Here is a 23,472-nt window from a genome sequence, read left to right on the forward strand (position 1 = left end):
TAGGTGAGGACACCTATTTCCATTTTGCTGGGGCTCTTCTTTTCTTTGACTGTCACCAGCGCATTATAGCATATACCACAACACAACAGCACAATACGAATACAATAATCAAATCAATTAGTAAAAAAAAAAAAAACTCTCTCTTTCCTTTCATTCTCTCTCTTCTAACGCAAAATCCAAAAGGGGAAACCCAGTTCTTCACATCGCACATCCCACGAAGCTTTCTCCCGATCTGACCCTTTCATTTTCTCCCACCAATCTGTACCTCTGTTTTCTCCTTCATGTCTCAAGATTTTACATTTCATTGGTAATGGGTTTCTTCTACTGATTCTGTTTCTGTATTCTGTTGTTTTTTCAAAAAAAATAAAAATAAAGATTGGCTCCTTTTAATGGGTTTTCTTTATCTGGATGGTGTTATTCTTGAGTAGGATCATTCTGAGTAATTTATCTGGATTACCCACTTGTTGATGTTTTCCTTTCCCCTGTGGTTTTATGTTCGTTTGTGTTTCGATTATTTTGACAGCTTCCGACGGGGTTGGTGGGTTAGTTATCTAATATTTTATGCTGTGTTTGCTTTATTGTTACCTCGAGTATTTAGTTTCTGTTTATGTTGATCTATACCCTTGTTTGAGGCCAGATCGCATTTTTTTTCTTGTGAGGATTTCTTGAGAAGTTTTTTTTACTATTTAGAGATGGTTTGGATGAATAATGGTTTGAGCCAAAACTTTATTGATGTGAGAGAATGACAGATATGAAGATGAACGCCTTTTGGGTATTTGGTTTCATTTTCTGCAAACTGGTTAATGAATAAAAATGTAGAAATAGGTTTATCATTTGTGTAGGCATTATGGTGGATTAATGTGCCCGATTTAGCATAGTGTTTTTCTTCTTCTGGGTCCTAGGAGCTGAAAATTTCCAGGAAAGTGCAGTGTGGAAAATTAAGTCTAAATTCTTGTGAAGTAAGGATTATTTTTTCCTGCCAGGGTTAAATAGTTGATGCAGTTCATATTAATATTTCACGGAAATTGTGCCAAAAGGGTTGAGTAATGTGGTAGATGATAGTGGAATGAAGATATATGATTAAGTTAGCTTATCTGAGTTGATCTCAACAGGTGAATGGTTAGTTTTATAAGGATCATTCACTGAAGAAAGCTCGTGACATTTCCAAGAAATGGCGTCTATGGGTGTTGTTTCTACTTCAAATTTGAGAGAACCAGCTGGCCATAATGTTGGTGTTGATAGGTTACCTGAAGAGATGAATGACATGAAAATTAGAGATGACAAGGTACACTTGGATTCTTTGATGCCCTTAAATTTTATTTCTAATAGCTATTGTTTACCTGAATTAGGTCTGAACTTCGTTCTTGTCCTTTTTTATGATTTCTCACGAGTTGAAACAATGGCATAGGAAGTGGAAGCAACCGTTGTAGATGGCAATGGGACAGAGACAGGCCATATAATTGTGACAACAATTGGTGGTCGAAATGGCTACTCAAAGCAGGCATGAAATTCATGATATTCAATTCTTCCTTGCATCTCATTGCTTTTATTTTAAGTGTTTGTGCTCATCTGAGTGGGCTAATCAACGTTTTCTAGTGTGAGATTGCATATATTATATGTTGTTCATGCCTCTTTTCTAGTGCTGAAATTCATTATACATTTTATACTTATGTCTTGAATTTGAAATGTAAACTATTATGTAGTTAGTTTGGGCTTTTTTCTTATTATCTTCAAGTTACTTTTTTGTTATGCCTCTAATGGTATGTGGTATTACACTACAGACAATCAGCTACATGGCAGAACGTGCTGTTGGGCATGGATCATTTGGAGTCGTGTTTCAAGTAATGTTTGCAATTTTTTCCCCAATGGATGGCAGCTTTTCACCTTTTCACGTTTCTAAAAAATTACCTTCTTAGGGCTTTTCAGATATTGAGGGTGCGCACTTTGTACGTGTATTTATTTATTTTCTGTATCTTGTTTAGGCAAAGTGCTTAGAGACTGGGGAAACTGTGGCTATAAAGAAGGTTCTCCAAGACAAAAGGTACAAGAATCGTGAGCTGCAAACTATGCGGCTTCTTGACCATCCAAATGTTGTTGCATTAAAGCATTGTTTCTTCTCAACCACCGAAAAGGATGAACTGTATCTCAACCTGGTTCTTGAGTATGTCCCCGAAACAGTTCATAGGGTGATAAAGCACTACAACAAGTTAAATCAAAGGATGCCACTGATCTATGTAAAACTTTACATGTACCAGGTATTGTTCTTCTGTATATTTTTTAAGAAACGGAATATTCACCAGTTAGTTAATGAGAAAGAAAACCCCTATTAAGTCCATTCTGTTCGGTTTGGTTTGAATTTGAACTACCATTTTCATGAACTTCTATTGCTGATTTGTTCTTCTTAGGGGTTCTCTTTTTCTTTTTATAAAGAACTTAATCAGTTTTGCTTATGTTTAAGAAAGTAATGGTGGATGATTGATTGGCTTCAATTTTATCTCTCTAAATGTTATTATCACAGATCTTTAGAGCATTGTCATATATCCACCGTTGTATTGGGGTCTGCCACCGGGATATTAAACCTCAAAATCTTTTGGTAAGTTGAGAAAAGCAAGAATTATGGTCCTCATTATTTGCTCCTGGTATCCATATACGTAATTTGTTTCTTCTTCCTATCAAGGTGAACCCACATACTCACCAGGTTAAACTATGTGATTTTGGGAGTGCAAAAGTCTTGGTATGTTCTTTCTTCTTTTTCTCAGAATGAAATGTCATTTCGGCTGATTGTTATCTGACCAAGTAGATGCAATTATATTCTTTATGATGTACAGGTAAAAGGAGAGCCAAATATTTCCTACATCTGTTCAAGATACTATAGAGCTCCTGAGCTTATTTTTGGAGCAACAGAGTATACTACTGCAATTGATATATGGTCTGCAGGTTGTGTTCTTGCTGAGCTATTGCTTGGTCAGGTATTTGGTTGTATGTGTTTCGTATTTTGCATGTATTTTTGTATGAGGTTTTGTGGAAACTAAAGATTTAATTTATTTCATATCAGCCTCTTTTTCCTGGAGAGAGTGGAGTTGACCAGCTTGTTGAGATCATTAAGGTAGCTTTGACGTTTCAAATTTCTGAGTAAATTTTGCAAAACGTGCTCATGCGACTAACACTTCTAAATTATGTTCAGTGTCAAGCTGTCTTAGAATTTTTTGGACATCCATCTGTTTATCACATTTTTTTTAAAATAATAAATAAACAAACAAAAGAAAAAATAAATAAATGGGAGAAAGTAAATTTACTGTTGTGTTTTAAATGTTTAATGTTTATCTCTCCATTGATTTATATTGGCTGGTTAAATCTTGGGACTTTTGGATGACAAAGAAACATTTATTTAATATTGTGATCCTGAGGATGCTTACCATTTTCCTTCCTACGATTTTTATTTTATCCCCAAGTTTTGTTGTAAGCTTTATGTACTTGTATGTAATGCAATTGGTTTTGTAGGTTTTGGGCACTCCTACCAGGGAAGAAATTAAATGCATGAATCCCAACTATACAGAGTATAAATTCCCTCAAATTAAAGCCCACCCATGGCACAAGGTAATTGTATTTGGAAATTTTGTATGTATATGTATTTATTTATTACTTTTTTGAACTAATGTATTTATCATGCAGATATTTCACAAACGTATGCCACCTGAAGCTGTTGATCTTGTGTCTAGACTACTGCAATACTCTCCTAACCTAAGATGCACAGCGGTAAGTATCTGTTCTCATAACAGATTTGTCATGTATTGCCATGCTAATACATAACGTCTATATTTTGTATTGGCCTGTTCAGATGATATGAGCATTAGATATACTGGCTTGGCCATTGTCTTGATCCACTTTAAAATTCTGATGGTCGTGTGTATTTTCTCCTCATTGTCTTTTGTCATCAACTCCTGCAACTTCTTGTTTTTATTTATTATTTTTTTCATACGCTTGCATATTAATGGTTCCTAACCTTGGCCTACTTGAGCATTTTACTTGCACAGTTGTGTTGTATTTGAAAACGCTGGATCATTGATTGGAGAAGAAATTCTTCAGTAAAATGGTTTCTTCAATTCTATCAGTTTTAGGTTAGCTGTGTGCAGTGTATGAATCAATATAATAAGAGAATAGGTGGCTACCAAAAAGTAATCTATATATGGGTTGTCTTGTTGAGCAATATAAATATTTCCACCTAATAAAAAGGACCTCTGAAATTCAATATGATATCATCAATCTTTTGACTTTTAGTCCTTGGGGTAGCATGATTGTTGACTTGTTGTCTTCATGTGCAAGACATCAACCTGTTCTCATATTCTTATATCTGCATTTTATTATAATAGGAGTTTTCCAATTGTAATGTTAGAATTAATTAATTCCATTTGACATATGATACAGTTGGATGCCTTGACTCATCAATTTTTTGATGAGCTTCGTGATCCAAATACCCGATTGCCTAATGGACGCATCCTTCCGCCACTATTCAACTTTAAAGCTCATGGTATGGTCACAGACTACGTTTTTATATTTTTTAAAAAATAAGTGCAAACTATTTTCATCCAACTATTTTTCTAGTCGACATGCTAATTAATCTTCTGCATTTAATGTTGCGTCTACTGCTGCTGCTTCATTTGACTAGAATTGAAGGGTGTGCCTGTTGAGATATTGGTGAAATTGATACCAGAACATGCAAGAAAACAGTGTCCATTTCTTGGGTTATGAGTTTGATTAGAAACATAACCGTTTGACCGGTGGTGATTTCTTGACAAAGAAAGCTACGGGTGTCCCAGTCTGTGCTATTCCTTCTGTTTGCTATGAGTATATCTCTGTATTACCTGCTACCTTGTTTTGAAAGAGCAGATCTAGATATGTTCTTAATGAATGGGTAACAACTCTATCTAATGTTCCATGTGTATTGAATTCGGGTTCAAGTGTTTTAATTTGTATTAGGATTTGGATGTAGTTAAGGTGAAGTTGGCAGCGGATTTCTTGGTCCGGCTGCCCTCGACGGAACTGGCTTACCTGGCTACACAGTCTAGTTATTGGAAAAACATGTGTGTGCCAAGTATGTATCAACCTTTTATCTCCATGTGCAGATGATGATGTATCTACTTCCACTTGTACACTTTTATGAACACGGACTTTCATCATCTTTCTGCTCCACATCTTTTCTTTCCTCCCTCGCTTACACCTTGTTCAGAAGGGGCCCATAATGTACATATTTTAGTTTGGATTATATTTGAGAATCATTTTCCCTTGCTCAGATTCACAGTGAGATGAAGGACAAGGGGACCCTTTTGCCTTGCTTCTGCTATTACTTTGCTTGATACAGAATTGAGGCTCATTGCTACTGGGAATTGTAAGGAAACGAGAAATTTCTTTTTTTTTCTTTCTTTCTTTTTTGTGTGTTCTCTTTCTAATTCGTTGAAACTCTCATTATATCCGCCATGGTGGCAAGTGGCAAGCTTAAAGCTGTCAATAACTTGGAGAGTATTCAACCGACGTATTAAAGTGATTTTGAACATAGATTTTTTCCATTGCAAAGTAATCTTGTTGGTGTATTCATCTCTCCCTCTGAAAACATTAATCTTCTTTTCTTGTCAAAGAAGACTATCTATTGCTAAAATTGAAGTTTGTGTTGGGGGATTGTTATTGTGGTCCAATTCAGATGCTTTGATATTGAATAATCGTTTGTTTTGTTTGGTGTGGTGGGTTACTATAGAAGATTTCTACCGCTCGTCTGAAATCTGTCTATTATGATTTTTCCCAGATGTCGTGTGGGAAGAGAGTTAGCACAAAAATGAAATTATATTCATACTGTGGTTCTATGGAGGAAAGCCATTTTTCATAGTGTTCTATGGTACTACGAACTATCAAGGAAAATACCAAACACCCTCTTCTTCTATCGTCTCCCCTTACTCATCTTCCTCTCCTTCCTCTTTAATGGTCAGCACCGAGTGGGGGTTGTAAACATTTTTTTCTCCTCATCCGTATTTTCCAATGGATCTCAATTTTAGGTTTTATGCCCTAAAGTTTTGCAATTAACTATCAAGGGTCTATTTAATTATTATTTTATTAACTTATTTTCAATACTACTTATTCATTACAAGAGAAGTTCACGGTTAGTAGTGTAAACTTAAGAAATATGTGATCGACATAAATTTTGTTTTATTGGAGCTTATGTTCTATCAGTTCATAACGTCTTCTTACTAACTTTGTATTAGCAATTAATGATCAACTTTAGCAAAGGAAAAGGATAAACATCCCCATCAATTTATATTAAATAAGGAAAATTATGTTTATTGAATCTGATACATTATATATATGTAGGATAGGGAATTTGTTTTCCAGATTGGGTTAGTAATCAACTGGTTTGTTTTTTCTTTTTCGGGTTAAGCAGAAGGTGTTTTTCATTCTAGAGATAATTTTGTGGAGAGATTTGAGAAATGGTTTAGTTTTTGCAATCTGAGTATGTGATGAATTTTCAAATTGGATTTGACGGTTACTTTTCTTGATCCTCAGTCAAACTGTGACCAAACAATAACAATTTACCAAAATTGTAGTAATTTTCATATGTTGTCAACTATCAACACTGTCGATGCAGTCTTTCACAATGTTAAACAATTCTCTATTTTTGGTACTTTAGCAAATATTAACAATTTGACTTATTGAACTGTTGACTCGGATGCATCTACTCACAAAATAAACACATCGAAGTATGCTTTGCTCAATGGTATCAATATATTAAATTCGCCACCTCATGGTTGTACTAAAAAAGGAAGTCTTAATACCAATTTATACCCAAGAAAAACAAATCTAGAAATTGTGGGGAAAAAAACATAAGGTTGATTGTAGGAGAAATTGATCAGAAACAGAAAACCTTCAAAGAAAGCTTTGGAACGACGAACAAGAAGATGCCATTGGGAAAATATTATTGCGACTATTGCGATAAGCAATTTCAAGACACTCCCTTTGCTCGGAAACGCCATCTTCAAAGTCTCTCCCATCAGAAGGCCAAAGCTCTATGGTTCGACTCCTTCAAAGGTCCAACACCCCATCTCCTTTCTTCTTTCTCCCTTTTCCCCTCATTTCCCCCCCTCAATTCTTCCTTTTTCCCTTGCAGATTCCAATCAAACTTTCCCTCATTCCTTCCACTTCCGACCACGCATATGTAATCGATTCCTCTCTACGGTAATTCTCAATCCTTCTTCTTCTTCTTCTCTTCGCATCGTCATCCATTTTCTTTTAACCTAATTTTTGCTTCTTTTTCGTCTTCATTTCAAAGGGGTTTTGCCAATACGGTGATTCTTGTAAATATTTTCACCCCAAGAACAACCACAATGACAATACGCACAACTCCAGTTCTCACCCCATTGCAGGTATCCCGAAATTTATTTTCGTTTTTCATCCATTTCCTGTCTAATTTTGAATCTAATTCACAGGTTTCCCGGAAAATACTCAACCCCCAAATGTTCCGTTTAATCGATTTGTAGACGGCAACTCTTCTTCCACAGGTAACTTTTAAAGTGAACTTGTTGCTGGTTTTTTTGGCGGCTTTATGTGTTCCACGCTTTATTTGTTTATTTATTATTACCAAAAGGAACAGCCGTGTATTTGCTCATTCGTAGCAACAATTCATCTTTCATTGATCGATTTTGAACAGCTCTACATATTGTTTGGCAACCAGGTTTATTGTATTTGAAAATTAACCATCTAAAACACTAATCCACCTCTAAGTTCCTTGCTTTATTGTATACTTCCTACCAATTTTTAAAAAATCAGGCCATGTCGTGAAACTTAAAAAAAATTGTTCTTATTTTTAGAATTAGCTAAAAATTGAAATTTTTTACCCAATAAAGATGAAACGAGTGTTGTAAGAAATTGAGAGGAGATGGACTTAATTTAATAAAACTAAAACTAAATGGTTACCAACCCAGTGGGTTTCTGTTCCTTACATTAGTTCATAATCTTTACCTTCAGGTAGTCTAGTTAGCGATAGACTGGGAACATCATGGGGAAATTTACCTCCATCACTGATGCCTCCTCCAGAGGGTGGATACCCACCTCTTCCTTTCGTAGATTGGGGATAATCCATCTCAATATCAGCTATTGGTACAACTCTCATCGGTTCTCTGGTTTCTGGGAAGTGCTACTCTATTTATGCAGAAATTTGTACAAATTTGTTGTCTTCACATCCAGCAAATGTGCTCTCTCTTGTTTCCCCTTCGGGTACGATTTGCAACCCATAAATGTTATCAACTTTCATCTTATGTTAATGTTAAAGTATTTAGTTTGCATATGTTATTATAGCTCAGGTTGAAACGTCATGATATATTGAGTTATATTGAGTTTATGGTGCTTTGAACTTGTTGAGATCATAACGATCGAATGATATATGGTATAACAGCAATATGACGATGAAGAAATTAAGCAAAACGCTTGATTCTGAGACTTTCTTTCTTCGCTAGCAAATTTAACTTTTCATTCATAAATCAGGCACGGGAGGCTCCAAATGTTATTGATGTCGACAAGTAGCCAAAATCATCTAAAGATAAGTATGAAGAACATTTGAATGCACGTTTTTGAAATACATACATTAGCCCTTAAAGCATATTATTATTTCTTTTATTCAAGCATCTTGACAAACAAGCATCACCCCAATACATCCTCCTATACATTGGTAACCTAATAACTTGAAGATGCAAGAACTTCTAACAAGGAAGCAATAAATTGCATCTGGGTCTCTTCATCTATAGTTAAGAAGAGAGGAACATGAACAAATAGTGATTTGATGCCGTTCTCTTCTGCTTGGCGGAGGGAATGGTAGTAGACATAATTGCACACGAACCGACCAGCATCATCCGACGTCATTACTTCGTATCCCTTCTTTGCCAATGTCTTGGTTATTTCCTCCACTGGAAGAGAGGTCTGCAGGCAGAGTTCGGGTATAAAATCAGGACGAGGAAATAATTTGCATAAAAATTAAAGGTCATCAATGGCGGTAATATGAACCAACAAAGGTTCTGTAATTTCTACAAATCAAATCTTATGCCATCTTCGTGTTTATAAGCAATGGAATTTACTATATAGTTTGCAACCTGCCCCGAAGAATAACATAGACACCACACAACAGGGACACCAATTTCGCATTTCTCAAATAAACAAACATTACCCTGAATGGCTTGACATTTTAACAGAAAGAACTCCAAATCAGTAGTGTTTATATTTATATCTCGATCATTATAAATTTTGTCCAAGTGTCGATCAATTTATTATCAACAAAAAAATGAAAGATATAACATTTAGCTTGAGTGTCAAATGTGACACATATTCATAAGTTCATAAAACACAGTCGTTTGATCAAAAGGTCAAAGGTTTAAGTTCATCTCCACGTGTTGTTGAACTTAAACTCAAAAAAATTAAACAGGTTCAATCTGGGAAACATGATAATAAATGTTGCATATTTGTGTTTCAAATGCTCTATCAATGTTGTCTAACGTATGTTTGACATATAACCCTAACCAAACTGGTCATGCTTTGTAGGTGCAACAAACCCTCAAATGTAGGTGCCAACTAACCCTCAAATATCAACAGATGCTGATGTGTGATATATTAACATTAGTATTTGGTAAAAGAGAAGCGATGTGCAGAAAAGCAAATCAAGCAAGAAGGCATTCCCTATAAAGTTCTAACACAGTCAGTAATTGATGGTTGTATGTTTGTCCCAAGAAAAAACAAATCCAGGTACCTCTCGTGTACGTGATACTTCACCGTCCTCCGGTACAATTGGCACTTTCTGCAGAGCAGACAAAAGTAATAACAAATAATCAACCTCCCAGAAAAATAGACCGTCAAGCAAACTAAACTCTGGAGACTAGGAGTTCCAATTTTATCGGATGTCCCTGAAAGGACCTCCGGAGACTAGGAGATAAATACATATTAAGCAAATTATCTACCTGAGGCTTCCATCCCATTTCATCAGGACAACGAAAAGTGGCTTCATTAAAGGCTTGGCGTTCGATAGCAAATCTTGAAGCACCACTATTCACTCCCAAGTGAAGCTGGAGGAAGAACAGTAACAATTTCTGAGTCATCACTCAGAACATTAATGAAGATAACAATATTAAGTTGTTAACATGATGCAAGGCACAAACTTGCACAAGTTCTGCTTTAAGGTTTGCCGTTTCTCGTCTCAATCATCACAGTCAAGTGAAGGAAATGGCAAATGAAGACAGCTAAATGCTTTCTGAACTTAATGATCTGTATTTCAGAATTATGACACATGTATCTAGATTGTTTAAGACGTGGATTCCATTTATATGATTTTATACAAAAACCAACTTTTTTCCTCTATTAGTATTTTCCTTGTTGTGTCATGTGTGCATGTTCCGTTCGTCTTCTCAACTCACTGAAACATTAATATGGTTTTTTGCCTTATAATAGTCCTGTGCAAAATACCTAATCAAATTTCATAAGAAAAGTTAATCATGATCTACAACAGATCCCCCAATACTAAATTAGGCGACATCACTCAATGGTTAAGTGGCTGTTCGTTTTCTTCTCCATGCACTTATGATTGTAGAGACACTGAAATTATAATGATATAGACTAATTTGTTTTGATGCTCTAGACAACAATACACTTGGGAGGTTTTTCAGCTGAAGATCGAAAGCTTTGTAAGAAAATAAAGGAAAGTCAAACCATAACAAAAGGAAGTAGTGTATCCTCCGAGTAATTTCTGTTGTAGATTTGATTATCCAGTTGCAGAAACTAACACGAAAAGAACTAATGACAAGCAGATAATAAGTTGTAGTGGAACATAAAATGAGAGAAGCTAGATAAAATGGAAGGCAACTTCAGAGATGAGCAAAACATGAAATAAGTGTTGTATAGAGAAAGGTTTGAGCTAGGGGCAGGAATAACTAACCCAGATGATTCTTCTAGAATTGGTAGGTTCAGAACCCTTCCCCTCTACAGCAGATTGCAACGTCTTATGTAGCAAGTCGAGAGCTCCCTGCCCCGCAGTCTCAAGAATGCTGCAACTCCCAAGAGTTAGACCTTCTGGCAAACCATTCTTCTCCATATACTTCTTGAGATTGTTCACTATCGTCTCAGTTGGATTATCAGAAACTCCATGGAACTTCTTAAACCCTGTTACATGAATCGTAACCGATGGAGGCCCTTCCGACCCCATTTAACAAAGATCTGTTCTTAATAACAGTACTGCTACGGAGAGAATTGTCCCCAACAATCTGCAATATATGAACAAAAGTGATTAACTTGTTGCAACTGATCACCAAAATCTCTCTCTATAATCCATCCTTTTCTCTTAGACAAGGATTAGAACAACAACAAATTTCACAACACTAGCTCATTAATATTGTACTGTTAACAACAAATTTCTGAAACCAAAAATAGCATATCTTGCCCTCACTTCACTAATTGTGTACGCAAACTCAAATGAGAAAACAAAGAATGAAAATAACATCACAGAGTAACAGCAGCAATTTCCACTGGAATACCTCAGAAATCAAACAAATCGAGAAGGGAAAGTGAAAAAAAAAAAACCCAGTTCATAAAACTACTTGACAATAGAATAATAGTAATGATCCCATGTAAAAGTTGAAGAATACAGAAGCCAAACCATCCAGCAATTCATGAACACTCAAGGAAAAAGAGAAATTAACTCCCGATCGAGATGCTAAGTTTTTCTTTTCTTTTTTTTTTTCTTAAATGGAACAGAATCAAAAACCCCAAAACGATCAAAAACAACAACAATTGAAAAATCCAAACTTGGAACAAAAATGGAAATTAAAGAAATGGGTTCAACAAAAAGAGGAGAAAAAAGAAAATTCCTGAGAAGGGAAAGAGAATTTAGACATGTTTACCTGTAACGATTGGAGAAGAAGGCAAAAACTCAACCACCAGTCTTATCTATTCTTTACCTAGTAAAAGACGATCAGATTATCAGAGAATTTATTAAAAAGGAAAAAAACAAAGATTAAATAAATAGCATAGTAGAGAACGTGGAGATGATGGGAGTTGGAAAGTTCGCATCGAAACGCCAAAACCAAAATTATTAACTCTGATCATTGTTTTTTATAAAAAGAAATTTAAAAACGCATCCACTTTTTTGGATAACATTTTGCTGTCGTAATCATTCATCGACATCGTTAACTTATCATCGAAGAAAATATTGAAAGAAAGAGAGAAAAAGAAAAAAAAAACCATGAGCTTTGGTATGATAAAATATTGTTTGATGACTTTTCTCTTATAAAATGACAATCATAAAGTTGTTTTGGGAGCTGGATGCCAATATTCTAAACAGTCATTGAATAATTATAAAAAACATAGCTTTTTTTTCTCTTAATTTATTCAATTATTTATGATACCATATCTTTCTTTTTTTTTTTTCTCTAAAAAGTAGGATTCTTCCCTTCTATTCTTTATTCATCCTAAATAGTTAAGTAGATTCTTGATTTAAACATGTCTTGAGCTTTCTCTTTTTTCTCCTCTTTCAAATATTCTTATTGGAGTAGTTTCTTAAGTGTGTTGTTGTATCAAAGTATTGTGTCTAAAACAATGCAAATCACCTGACTTCTTCAAAAAGAACCGAGACAGACTAAAGGTTAGATCTAAAAAATAGTTGAAATTTTGAGAGTAAATCCCTACCAATGCTATAGAGTTGTTCAAAAGAGAAGTAACAACAAAAATAGTAAATAAATAAATAAAAACCAATCTTTTTAAGTTAGATACTTCCGAGGAAGGGAAGTAGATGACTCTTAAAATTGGTTTTCTCGTAAATAAAAGATCTCATAAATCAAATTTTAGAAAAATCACTCTAAAATATTTTATTTTACCATTTTTAAATCTTAAAAAAACATTGAAATATTCATTAACAAAAGCTTTATTTAATTTTTATTATCACCATAGTTTATTTTCGAAAAATAGCCTCAAAGTAATGAAGACAAAAATTGGTGGCTATATTCATGTTGGTATTGACATTTTTCTATTAGAAAATATATTTGTTGACGATATTATTAGAAAATATATTTCATCTCAATTTTCATCTACGTGTATTTGGTTGTGTGTGTATTTTAGCTTTCGCTTAAATGTAATTTTAAGTTATATATGTTCACACATATTTTGTTGTTATTTCATTTAAGAAATATTTGGATGAACTTGGTATTAAGGTTGCTCAAAAACTAGTGGACATGTTTCTTCGTCGACAAAAATATATTCTTCACATCATTTTAGACCGGAAGATGCAGTATGCAAAGTTTCCAATGAAACAAAATCGTCGTTTAGCACTAGTTATTGGTACTGTGTTGGTTAATCCTAAACGATATTAATGATTAGTTAGAGGATTCATATATTCCTTCTTCATGCAATTTGACGTAACTTACATTTTAGCTCAATTTATGCCTTCATCACGACTATCTTTTTTATATGTTTAATTTTAGACTCTTCTACTTTAAATTTAATGCTTTCAATAAAATCTTAAATTTTGTATTTAATATTTTCATTGACTTCACCTTATTCTTTCTAGGAAAAAAACAATATTATTATTTAGTCATCATTAGTGTTAATGTATAGTGTACATATCATTTCCCTTCAATTTCAAAGATGATGTTTGTTTGATGTGACTTATCTCCTAATCAGTCTTATTTGGATAGGCAGGTGGAATACAAATTAAAACAACCTTCTTTATTAATTTGTATCATTCATCAAGATAAAATCCAAAGTTTTTATGGAAAAAGTGATTAATTATTATAACTTATAGTTTGACTGCAATGGCATGTTGTTTTAAGGCATGGACTACTCCAAGTAAGTATGAAGATGGGAGGAAGAAAAGTTGGTTTGTCCTTCTCTCACTCTAAATAAAAATAAAACGATCTCCTGATAGCTAAAAGAATTAAAAATTTAATTTTCCAATTTATAAATCATGCTGTCTTTTAAAATTAAACGCATCGAACTAAGAGGACGACCATATTGCAAGATAGAGGCTGCGTGGAGAAAACATCGACCTATCTCATTAGGTTACAGGTATTGCAACATCATGCTGAGAGAGGTACCCCTAACCCAATAGGACTTAAGCACCATTGGTGCATTCTTACTTAGCAAAAGATGGCAGTAAACATATAAGAAAAGGTGATTTATTTTGGACTATCTATTTTTGAGAAGGGTGTTTTCGATTATAGCAAAAAAGACTACAATGTTTATCAATGGCTTCGTTCTAAAAATTTTCCATATTAAACTTTTTTTTAATTACTCTTATTATTTGATATTTGAATTAATTTCACATTTTCAAATATACATTTGCTAATTTTTTCTCTCTTTTTCTCGGAGGTCAGCCGTTCGCCCGCCAGCTACCGCGCACGCCAGGCGCCGACCCTAGCCAACAGCCGTCAACCGCTACTCCTTGTCCTCGGCCACTGATCTTCGCACGGTACCGTTTTCGCCGCCGCCAGTAAAGCCCCTCTTTTATTCGTCTCCCTCATAGTTACCATTCGTTCAGCGCCTGCCAGGTACCTCCGCGCCACCTCCGAACGCCAGTGCCGCCGCCTTCCACTGAGTTCGCAGTGGTCAGCGCCGCCGTCATTGGAATTGGTGTTTTGGGTGTTCTGGATTGTTTTTAAGTGAATTTTGATTACGCATTGAGTTTTGGACTAAGTGTTGTTTTACCCATGATTATAGAGGTTACATTTGAAATTTTGAGATGATCGAGCCGCTGTCCAGCAAGGGAAACGGGAATTTGGACGTTTTCGGTAGGTTCTGAAACCCGTTGGATTGGTTTAATGAAACCCTTTCGGTAGGTTTTAGTTTGGAATGACAATTGACACATGACACAGTATAGCTTGGAATGATAGTTTTGGCCTGGAATGGCTATTGACACAGTTTTGGTTGCGGTTGGCCTACTTGTGTTGGGTACCACTAGTTTTAATGATTTTCAAACTCATGATTGTATGTAATTGCATTGCCTGAATGAACCTAGTAGTGGGGTTTTTAGTTGGTATTTTAAATACTCATTCTTTTCATATTATGTTTTTCTACTCAAATTTTGTTTTAAGTGATTCAATGTTTTGACGCAAGGCATTGAGATAGATAACAAATTAATGAAATATTTTCAGGGGATCTTGAACAAAAGTTCTCGTCGCCTTTCATCAAATTGTCTTGACAACGTTTTGTTTATTTAGAAAGTTTTATTTTATGTCAAATTTGTCGACTTGTTATTGTTTTGAGATTGCATACATGTAGTAATGACTCTTTATCTCTTTTAGAAATCTCAGAAAATCGGGTCCTTACACAAAGTCAGTCCAATAAATTTTGAACGGGGTTTGATTAGAAACAAACTGGGATGAGTGTTGACAAACTAGCATCCTCCCCTCATTTCCACCCAATTCCATTGATAGTAAGAAACTCTCTTCAATGGATAAGCAACTCCACCTTACAATCAAACCCACCTTTCACACCAAAAGGACCATCCTTTTGGGCCACAAATCTCATCAAATCATACTTCGACAAAGGCCTAACCAGAGAAGCTTGTAACCTGTTTAATGAAATTCCTGAAAGGGATGTGGTCACTTGGACTGCTATGATTGTTGGCTTTACTTCCTGCAATCACTACCCTCAAGCATGGACTATGTTCTCTGAGATGTTGAGGAGTGAAGTTCAACCAAATGCCTTCACTATGTCTAGTGTTCTCAAGGCTTGCAAAGGCATGAAGGCTCTTTCATGTGGGGCTTTGGCTCATAGTCTAGCAACCAAGCTCGGTATTGACAGGTCGGTGTACGTCCAGAATGCTCTCTTGGACATGTATGCTGCTTCTTGTGCTACCATGGATGATGCATTGAGTGTGTTTAATGATATACCACTGAAGACTGCTGTGTCATGGACTACTTTGATTGCAGGGTTGACTCACAGAGGTGATGGCTACAGTGGGCTTCTAGCTTTCAGGAAAATGTTACTGGTAACAATCTTATAGTTGTTACAGCAATCTATTTACATTTATGAAGTACCTTACTCGATTTCTCGGGCACACTACATCAGTTATACAGTTGCATTGAGTTATTAATATTAGTTTGCATAATAGGCATGGTTGTGTTGATTTGGGCTTTGTATGGTCCTTAAGCTTTAACGTCTTGTCTATTCAGGCCTTGTATTTTTAAGCATTAGTGTAATAGGTTTCTAAACTTTTATAGTCGTGTTTATTTAGTTTATATACTTTTAAAAGTTCTTACGAGCTCTTAACCTTTCATGCTTTTATCTATTTAATCTTAGCACTTTAAAAAGTTTCTAAGAGTTTCTTACACTTATATGGCATGCTAACTGTGTATTAGTTAAGAACCATAGGTGGGTTGATTTCAAACACAATCCTAAAATAATATTGTTACCACGCCTCACGTGTTTTAAACTAATTTTGTGCTGAGAACTTATCAAACACAAAATTGAAAGCTCGGGAAACTATTAGATGCATTTGAGGTTTAGGAGCTAAATATAAGACAGCCCAGAAAGTTCAGGACCAAAATTCCAACTTAACGTTAATATTGTCACAATCTGTTTATCTTTATGTAACAATGCATGCTTTGCCCTACAGGAAGATGTTGGACCAAACTCATTTAGCTTTTCCATTGCGGCTAGAGCTTGTGCTTCAATCAGCTCGTATTCATGTGGAAAGCAAATACATGCAGCAGTCACCAAATATGGTCTACACTGTGATGCTCCAGTAATGAATTCAATACTCGACATGTATTGCAGGTGCAACTATTTATGTGATGCAAAAAGATGCTTTGATGAATTGACTGAAAAGAACTTAATTACATGGAACACCTTGATAGCGGGATATGAAAGGTCAGATTCCAGTGAGTCTCTGAGTTTATTTTTCCAAATGGGGTCTGAAGGCTATAAGCCGAATTGCTTTACATTCACAAGTATTACAGCTGCTTGTGCCAATTTAGCAGTCTTAAGCTGTGGACAACAAGTTCATGGTGGAATTGTTCGTAGAGGATTTGACAAGAATGTGGCATTGATCAATTCCCTTATTGACATGTACGCAAAGTGTGGAAGCATAAATGATTCACACAAACTTTTCTGTGATATGCCTGGAAGAGATTTGGTGTCCTGGACTACTATGATGATTGGCTATGGCACACATGGATATGGGAAAGAGGCTGTGAAGTTGTTCGATGAAATGGTTCAAAGTGGAATTCAGCCTGATCGGATAGTGTTCATGGGAGTCCTAAGTGGTTGCAGCCATGCTGGACTTGTGGACAGAGGACTAAAATATTTTAGATCTATGCTGGAGGACTACAATATAAACCCAGATCAAGAAATCTACAGGTGTGTGGTGGACTTGCTTGGCCGTGCTGGGAGAGTTGAGGAGGCTTTTCAACTTGTCGAGAATATGCCATTTGAACCTGATGAGTCTGTATGGGGTGCTCTCCTTGGAGCTTGTAAAGCGTGTAAACTTTCCAATCTAGGGAATTTGGCAGCTCAAAGAGTATTGGGTACAAGGCCAAACATGGCGGGGACCTATCTGCTGTTGTCCAATATATATGCAGCTGAAGGTAAATGGGGCGAGTTCGCCAAAATGAGGAAGCTGATGAAAGGGATGGACAAAAAGAAAGAAGTGGGTAAGAGTTGGATTGAAATCAGAAATGAAGTCTATAGTTTTGTGGTTGGAGCTAAGATGGGCCCTCACATAGAGTGGGTGCACAAAGTTATCGATGTACTTATTTGGCATATGAAAGATGATGGGGATGTGGCAGATTTAAATTACATAGTAGATTATCTAGAAGGGACTTAATCTAGAACATGATAACCCGGAAGACCTCATGAAGCAATATGAAGTTTGGAATATCATATGCTTCCTTTTTCAAAAAACATCGTTGTCAACATGATTGAAACAAGAAGACGAAAATGATATTTGCAAAGGAGGTAAGGGTCCTTCTCTGCTATGTTCTTAATAGAATTTGCTGTTCAGAACTTCATATTTTCTCAGTTTGTAAAATGCTTCCCATATAGGCCTTTTGTTTCCTCTTCATATCATAAACCTTTGTTTATTTGTGTTAGAATTAGTGGGCTTGGCCCAAGTAAGGATTTACCCTAATTTCCTTTCCTTTTTTTTCTCATAAGCATGTTGTCTATTTATTTTTTCCCTTGTATCTTTTGTTAATATGAGAACTTAATAAGAAAGTCAAATCGTTGTTTTTCTCCCGGTACTCGGGTTTTTTACGTAACTCAGTGTCTATTTTCTTTACTGCTTTTAATAGTTTGCACTTGATGTTTTATATTGAGTTTAATTATCGTTTGAATCATGTTGATTTTGTTAACTAATTTCACAACAATGGGATGTGAAATTTACTTTTTAGTGAATTATCATTTTATAGAAAATTTTTTGTTGTACAAGTTACAACAAATTTAAACTTTTGATTTTATGCATTTTTGTGCTTTATAGTGCTTGGGTCTGTTATTCTTGGTTGGACTTACTTAGCATTGTGATTTTCTTGACTTCCTCTATACCGGCGTCTTAACGCATAAATCAAGTTCACATGCTTAGTGTGGGTGTGACTGTGTGGTTACAAAACTTGACTTCCTCTATACCGGCGTCTTAACGCATAAATCAAGTTCACATGCGTAGGGAGTGTTTAACCCAAGCATTATAGATAATGAAATTGCATTGACTCCTTGATTCAAACACCTCTTAGGAGAGTATTGTTCCACCCATTAGTGTGATGCTCCTTGTGGTAGTATTCATGTTTTGTGATCCTGTAGTTATGGTAACCACTTTAAGGTTGTTGTGAATTACTTTTTGGTCTTGAGGGTGCTTAGACATCCTTAGAATATGTTTGTGGTTTTAGAGTGTGGGTTACACGCCTAAATAGCTGTAAAAATTTCTTAAGGTGGTTTTGAAAGCCAAAATGATACTTGAGCAATTTTGAGATAGTTTTGAATGAGAGTCAAAATGACAATTAGGTTGTTTTGAGAGTTAAAGTGTTATTTATGCACTTTGTAAGAATTTTTTTACGTGGTTTTGATAGTCAAAATTCTACTTAGACTTGGGCCCTTTTTTAGGAGGTTTAGAGAGTCAAAATGTGAATACTTTTTAGATAGTTTTGAGAGCCAGTATTATTTTGGACACTTCTTAGTTACTCCTTCGAAACTATTTGGATAAGTTTCCATTATAAAGCTTGCAAAAATCATATTTGAACTTCCCTGAATTCGTCGCAAATTTAGAACAAATGCAACCACTCTAACTAGTTAGTGCTTCACGAGTAGATATAATAGGTTTTTAACTGTGCTAATTTTATGAACTCTACAGTTCTTTCTAGGCTTTCCCCGTTAATAATTGTATATACATATTCATAGTTGGAGAGGAAGGAGAGTTACGGTTAATGACTGTTCCTACAAATTTTGTGTGCAGCTGAATACCAAGACATTGGTTTCGACCACTCCCTCTTGAAGATGAGATTTGGGAGCATCCTCAATCCTAGCAAAATGGAACCATCCAACCATCGGCAAATTCATCGTTGATCATTGATGTCCAGGCATAGGTATATTGCTCTATGATTATTTCTTAGTTCGGTGAGAAGAAAATTGTTAGATCGGTGAGAAGAAAATCGTTAGATTTCATACATACTGTTTAAAATGCCATAGAATGTTAGTTGAGTCCCCTATGTTGGCAAAATGACAAACTTTACTCAATTGAGTTTTCTCATTAAGAAAAACATTACCTTGCAGCCCTGTATGGTAACAATTTATTTTTGGTTGGTTTTTGAAGATTAAGTTTATTTCCTTCTCATTTCATACAATTATTTGTCTTTCTTAAATACAATGGTTGAATCCTTAGACAAATTTAAAAAACGAAAACAAATTTTTAAATGCTACTTCTTTTAGTTTTAAAATTTTGGCTTGGCTTTTTAACTAAAGAAAGAAAAGTTGAAGGTGAAAATAGTGTCTGTAAACTTATTTTAAAAAAATAAAATGGTTACCATATAGGGCCTATACGATTTGAAATTTTGAGATGGTTTTGAAAGTCAAAGTGATATTAGGCATTTTTTAGGTGGGTTGGTGATTCAAAATATCGGTTAAATACTTGTTAGGTTGTTTTGAGAGTCAAAGTGACACTTTTTAGATTTTGATAGTCAAAATGTTACTGAGACATTGTTTAGGAGGTTTTGAGAATGAAATCTCTTATGCATTTTTTTAGTTGGTTTGGACAGTCGAAAGTGTCATATTTTTAGTTGGTTTTGACAGTTAAAATGTCATTAAGAAAATTTTCTGGAAACTTTTTAAGTGGTTTTGTTATTTCTGGGTCTTCTAGTGCATTGAAACAAGGTCTAGCTAGCTTGTTAATTTTGCTTTAACAATATCTTTTTTGTTGCGATGTATACCAAATGAGAGATTTTTTTTTATTAATTTTTAAAAGTTGTGAATACAAGTAGACAAATACTCTATTTATATTTGAAAAGCAAACCAATTCTAATCCTAATAAACCAAGAAACTAATCCTAATTTTAATAAATAAAAGAAACTAATCTTAATTCTAATAAATTAAGGATTTGACCATAATACCTTATTTTAACTATACCCTATTTTAACTATATAGAAGGTAATGCACTATGTTATATGTGTGTTATCCAGCACTTTGGAGGTTTATGTAAGATATGTATATCTAGAGGTTAATTGGAAATAATTTGGAGGGGGAGGATTGTTCATTACGGGGAGAATTTTATCATAGGACTATGAAACTAATGATTGTTATGGAGTTTATTATTTGTTTTTGTGCAAACACGTTTGGTTAAGGAGTTTCAGTCAAATCTGATGGTAAATATTTGTTTCTTTTGCAGTAACCGAGCAAAAAAGACAACTAGTCACAACATGATGTGCAATCTAAATGATGTAACATATAAAAAACTAGAGAGGTTACTTTTTATTTTTTATTTTTCAAAACTTTTTACTGTTATGTAATTATGTAATTTGCAGTGTTGAAGTGATTAGAGAGTCACATTAGGAGATATACAACAATTGGAGGTAGAAGGTGTGAGCCACTAACTTCCTCGGAGATATATATGTTTACACTCTTATTTTGATATACATGCACTTCCATCCATCGTTTACATATTTGAGGTTGCTTCTACAAAATATTTGAGACTGTATTTTCTAGTTTTGAAAAAGTGCTATGGTAAGTCAAAGATGTTTAATAACTTTGATTATGACAGTGTTTTTTACTGCTATAAAAAACGCTATTAAAAATAACTACAGTATTTTGGCCAACACCTTCGAGAGAAAAAAAAACAAAAACAGAAGCAGATGAATGAAAAACAGACTTGTTAAAATTATGCCTTTTCTTATACTGCTGAAAAACTGTCATGAACAACCTATGATTTCTTAATAACAGTACCTATGACAACCTTTCAAAAATGATATGTACAATGAAAATAAAAAATGTCCATTCAACTATAAGAATCCCACTTTGATAATCTAATTAAATTAAAATAATTGAATGTATAACGTGAAATACTATACTAACAACATTTAAAAACGGCGTACCATATTCATATTTGCTAAACAGGAAATTTGAAGAACATAAAACAAATTTGAACCGTAACATTTTTTTATTTCATATTGGCACCATCCATTTATGCAAGAAAGTGAACGAAGAGAGAAAGCATAAAGAAAAATGAGGAGGAGATGATAAATTAGATTAGATTAGTTGATCTAAACCTCCTTGACATGGTCTTGAACTTGAAAAGCTGAGACAGGAAAAGTCCTAAACAAGCCTGTTGGTGTTTGGAAAGTAATTTTCCCACTAGGTGGTTCATCAACATAAATATCACTCAATGTAACCCAAACCAAAAGCTCCTTAGTCTTAACTCCGCTGAGTTTCTTGATTTTGTTCTTCTCTACAATGGCTGTCACTTCATTTGCATAAGAAACAAGCTTCCCAATCTTCTCAAATTTATGAGTTGTGCTTTTCTTTTGCCTTATCCAAACAAACCCTGTTTCTCTCAATATTCCACATTCTTCTATGTCTTTCAATGGTAAAAGCCCATTTGGAAGCCCCATTTCTTTCAGTATTTCTTTGGATTTCTCTTGACACAACTCATCTCCTTGGTATACTTCTGCTTTTCCTTTCACTTCTGCTCTCACAATAGACATTTTCTCCCCTTTCTTTGAATGGAATCACCAAAGTGTGGGATTCTTATAGTTCTTTGCTCTCTTTTCGCCCTTCATTATCTTTAAAATTACACAAATGACATTGCCAAAGTCAAAGACTTCTCAAGCTATGTAATGTGTGGTATGCTACTTAACAGCCATAATTAGTTGGTTTGACAATGCACCCTTCGCACCTCTCTCTCTCTCAATTTTAAAATATATGTTTTCTTTTACTCAAGCAGGACGTGTTTAGTTATGGGAGTTAGGAAGAATGCCAATGACAACGACCTCAACTGGCATCTAAGGGTCTATTACGTCTAAAATTTTTGAAAGTAAAAGTAGGGAAGTATGAACCTATGAACTTCACTTTTTGTTTGGTGTAAGGAGTCGGTGGATCTTATCACTAGAAAAACATCATTTTTATACCTTATCACTTTTTATTCTAAAAGTTCACAACTCCTTACTTCTCACTATTTCACTTCTTATTCCGAATACTCTTTAGTGTACTGGTAACTACGAGTTTTGTGATTCCAATTTTCTTATCCCAATCATCAATTTGGTGTTTTATTAACTCTTTATTTTGTGGGCTTCAAGAGTTTACACTTCTCTAAATTTCACACCTCCATTACTTGTTCTATATACCCCTAAGATGTGTGGTTAGGATTACAACGTAAGTTTTTTGTAATAGGAATTTGTTTCCTTTCTTTCTTAGGTTGGACTTTAGTGAACAATTTTTCTTTAAAAAGTATTGATTTATAAATATTAGAGGCACCGAAAGATTTAATATAGACTTAGGTGGCTTGAGCTTTCCTAAACTAAATTGAAACTAATACTAACAATTAGTCTAGCGGTAAAATTGTAACCATACCCCATGTTCAAGTCCTGCTACTTACATTTTCTCTTCCAAATATTTTTTTACTAAGATTGCTTTTGCAAGGAATGCTTCTCTTCCATCTTAAATTTATCATTTTATTAATTTATTTTCTCATATTTATTTCAAATTTTAATTGGTTTAATTTCTTATAAATGTTATTTTAAAACACCTTGTATAAATGTTAGTCGAAAAACGAGAAAAGTCGGTCGGATTGGAATCAAAAGTTTTAAATCGAGAATTTCCAAAAAGTATTTTTAAGTATTAAATCGATCCGATCGATCCTTATCCATCGATGTCGAGACTAGTTTGGCACTTTACTAAACTGACTATGATCGATTCGGAGTCGATTTTATGAGAAGACCCAACTCCAACATACCAATGATCATCCTTGATTGAAATAATAATCTAGCTTTG

General features: G+C 34.6%; 5 protein-coding genes across 20 annotated transcripts; 3 read left to right on the top strand and 2 right to left on the bottom strand.

Moving 5' to 3' along the window:
* The first annotated feature begins 37 nt into the window (after positions 1–37).
* Positions 38–5,177, top strand: LOC103492102 (shaggy-related protein kinase NtK-1). The gene is made up of 13 exons (XM_008452298.3): positions 38–307; positions 1,113–1,285; positions 1,409–1,501; positions 1,782–1,841; positions 1,983–2,255; positions 2,519–2,593; positions 2,678–2,734; positions 2,829–2,969; positions 3,056–3,106; positions 3,502–3,597; positions 3,673–3,756; positions 4,426–4,528; positions 4,667–5,177. Exons 2-13 carry the CDS (start codon positions 1,172–1,174, stop codon positions 4,747–4,749), a joined length of 1,230 nt encoding a protein of 409 aa, XP_008450520.1. The 5' UTR covers positions 38–307; positions 1,113–1,171; the 3' UTR covers positions 4,750–5,177.
* A 1,546-nt stretch (positions 5,178–6,723) lies between these two features.
* LOC103492103 (zinc finger CCCH domain-containing protein 3) lies at positions 6,724–10,380 on the top strand. 4 transcript variants are annotated; one of them, XR_007818925.1, is made up of 7 exons: positions 6,798–7,071; positions 7,151–7,218; positions 7,313–7,406; positions 7,470–7,541; positions 8,008–8,256; positions 8,524–8,582; positions 9,571–10,380. XR_007818925.1 is itself a non-coding variant. In XM_008452299.3 (5 exons), exons 1-5 carry the CDS (start codon positions 6,942–6,944, stop codon positions 8,115–8,117), a joined length of 474 nt encoding a protein of 157 aa, XP_008450521.2. In that variant the 5' UTR covers positions 6,724–6,941; the 3' UTR covers positions 8,118–8,354. The 4 variants fall into 4 exon arrangements, 1 of the variants encoding a protein (XP_008450521.2); XR_007818924.1 differs by lacking the exon at positions 8,524–8,582 and having other exon boundaries at positions 6,779–7,071; XR_007818923.1 differs by having other exon boundaries at positions 8,524–10,380.
* On the bottom strand, positions 8,607–12,309 carry LOC103492104 (uncharacterized). 6 transcript variants are annotated; one of them, XM_051081209.1, is made up of 6 exons: positions 12,256–12,309; positions 11,916–11,972; positions 10,955–11,279; positions 9,984–10,088; positions 9,776–9,823; positions 8,607–8,955 (listed from the first exon to the last, which is right to left on the bottom strand). In XM_051081209.1, the coding sequence occupies exons 3-6, from the start codon at positions 11,219–11,221 to the stop codon at positions 8,713–8,715; spliced, it is 663 nt and encodes a 220-aa protein (XP_050937166.1). In that variant the 5' UTR covers positions 11,222–11,279; positions 11,916–11,972; positions 12,256–12,309; the 3' UTR covers positions 8,607–8,712. The 6 variants fall into 6 exon arrangements, with proteins under 6 accessions (XP_050937166.1, XP_050937165.1, XP_008450523.1 ...); XM_051081208.1 differs by lacking the exon at positions 12,256–12,309 and adding an exon at positions 12,054–12,161; XM_008452301.3 differs by having other exon boundaries at positions 11,916–12,272.
* A 1,714-nt stretch (positions 12,310–14,023) lies between these two features.
* Positions 14,024–21,149, top strand: LOC103492105 (putative pentatricopeptide repeat-containing protein At1g56570). 8 transcript variants are annotated; one of them, XM_051081213.1, is made up of 6 exons: positions 14,024–14,073; positions 14,382–14,795; positions 15,309–15,997; positions 16,625–17,964; positions 19,451–19,580; positions 20,876–21,149. In XM_051081213.1, the coding sequence occupies exons 3-4, from the start codon at positions 15,386–15,388 to the stop codon at positions 17,831–17,833; spliced, it is 1,821 nt and encodes a 606-aa protein (XP_050937170.1). In that variant the 5' UTR covers positions 14,024–14,073; positions 14,382–14,795; positions 15,309–15,385; the 3' UTR covers positions 17,834–17,964; positions 19,451–19,580; positions 20,876–21,149. The 8 variants fall into 8 exon arrangements, with proteins under 8 accessions (XP_050937170.1, XP_050937169.1, XP_050937171.1 ...); XM_051081212.1 differs by having other exon boundaries at positions 14,037–14,178; XM_051081214.1 differs by lacking the exon at positions 14,024–14,073 and having other exon boundaries at positions 14,214–14,612; positions 14,725–14,795.
* Positions 21,150–21,624: 475 nt separating this feature from the next.
* LOC103492107 (uncharacterized) lies at positions 21,625–22,355 on the bottom strand. Its single transcript, XM_008452311.3, has one exon. The coding sequence runs from the start codon at positions 22,185–22,187 to the stop codon at positions 21,747–21,749; it is 441 nt and encodes a 146-aa protein (XP_008450533.1). The 5' UTR covers positions 22,188–22,355; the 3' UTR covers positions 21,625–21,746.
* Between the last annotated feature and the right edge of the window lie 1,117 nt (positions 22,356–23,472).

Source organism: Cucumis melo, chromosome 2 (genome assembly GCF_025177605.1).
Source record: "Cucumis melo cultivar AY chromosome 2, USDA_Cmelo_AY_1.0, whole genome shotgun sequence".
Taxonomy (NCBI): domain Eukaryota; kingdom Viridiplantae; phylum Streptophyta; class Magnoliopsida; order Cucurbitales; family Cucurbitaceae; genus Cucumis; species Cucumis melo.

Coding starts and splice junctions, on each gene's coding strand:
- LOC103492102 (XM_008452298.3), top strand. CDS start 1,172: ATGGCGTCTATGGGTGTTGTTTCTACTTCAAATTTGAGAGAACCAGCT. Junction 1,502..1,781: donor GAAATGGCTACTCAAAGCAG/GCATGAAATTCA, acceptor ATTACACTACAG/ACAATCAGCTACATGGCAGA. Junction 3,598..3,672: donor AAGCCCACCCATGGCACAAG/GTAATTGTATTT, acceptor TTTATCATGCAG/ATATTTCACAAACGTATGCC.
- LOC103492104 (XM_051081209.1), bottom strand. CDS start 11,221: ATGGGGTCGGAAGGGCCTCCATCGGTTACGATTCATGTAACAGGGTTT. Junction 9,824..9,983: donor AAATGGGATGGAAGCCTCAG/GTAGATAATTTG, acceptor TCTGCTCTGCAG/AAAGTGCCAATTGTACCGGA. Junction 8,956..9,775: donor AAGTATCACGTACACGAGAG/GTACCTGGATTT, acceptor CTCTGCCTGCAG/ACCTCTCTTCCAGTGGAGGA.
- LOC103492103 (XM_008452299.3), top strand. CDS start 6,942: ATGCCATTGGGAAAATATTATTGCGACTATTGCGATAAGCAATTTCAA. Junction 7,219..7,312: donor GTAATCGATTCCTCTCTACG/GTAATTCTCAAT, acceptor TTCATTTCAAAG/GGGTTTTGCCAATACGGTGA. Junction 7,542..8,007: donor CGGCAACTCTTCTTCCACAG/GTAACTTTTAAA, acceptor CTTTACCTTCAG/GTAGTCTAGTTAGCGATAGA.
- LOC103492107 (XM_008452311.3), bottom strand. CDS start 22,187: ATGTCTATTGTGAGAGCAGAAGTGAAAGGAAAAGCAGAAGTATACCAA.
- LOC103492105 (XM_051081213.1), top strand. CDS start 15,386: ATGAGTGTTGACAAACTAGCATCCTCCCCTCATTTCCACCCAATTCCA. Junction 15,998..16,624: donor CTTTCAGGAAAATGTTACTG/GTAACAATCTTA, acceptor TTTGCCCTACAG/GAAGATGTTGGACCAAACTC.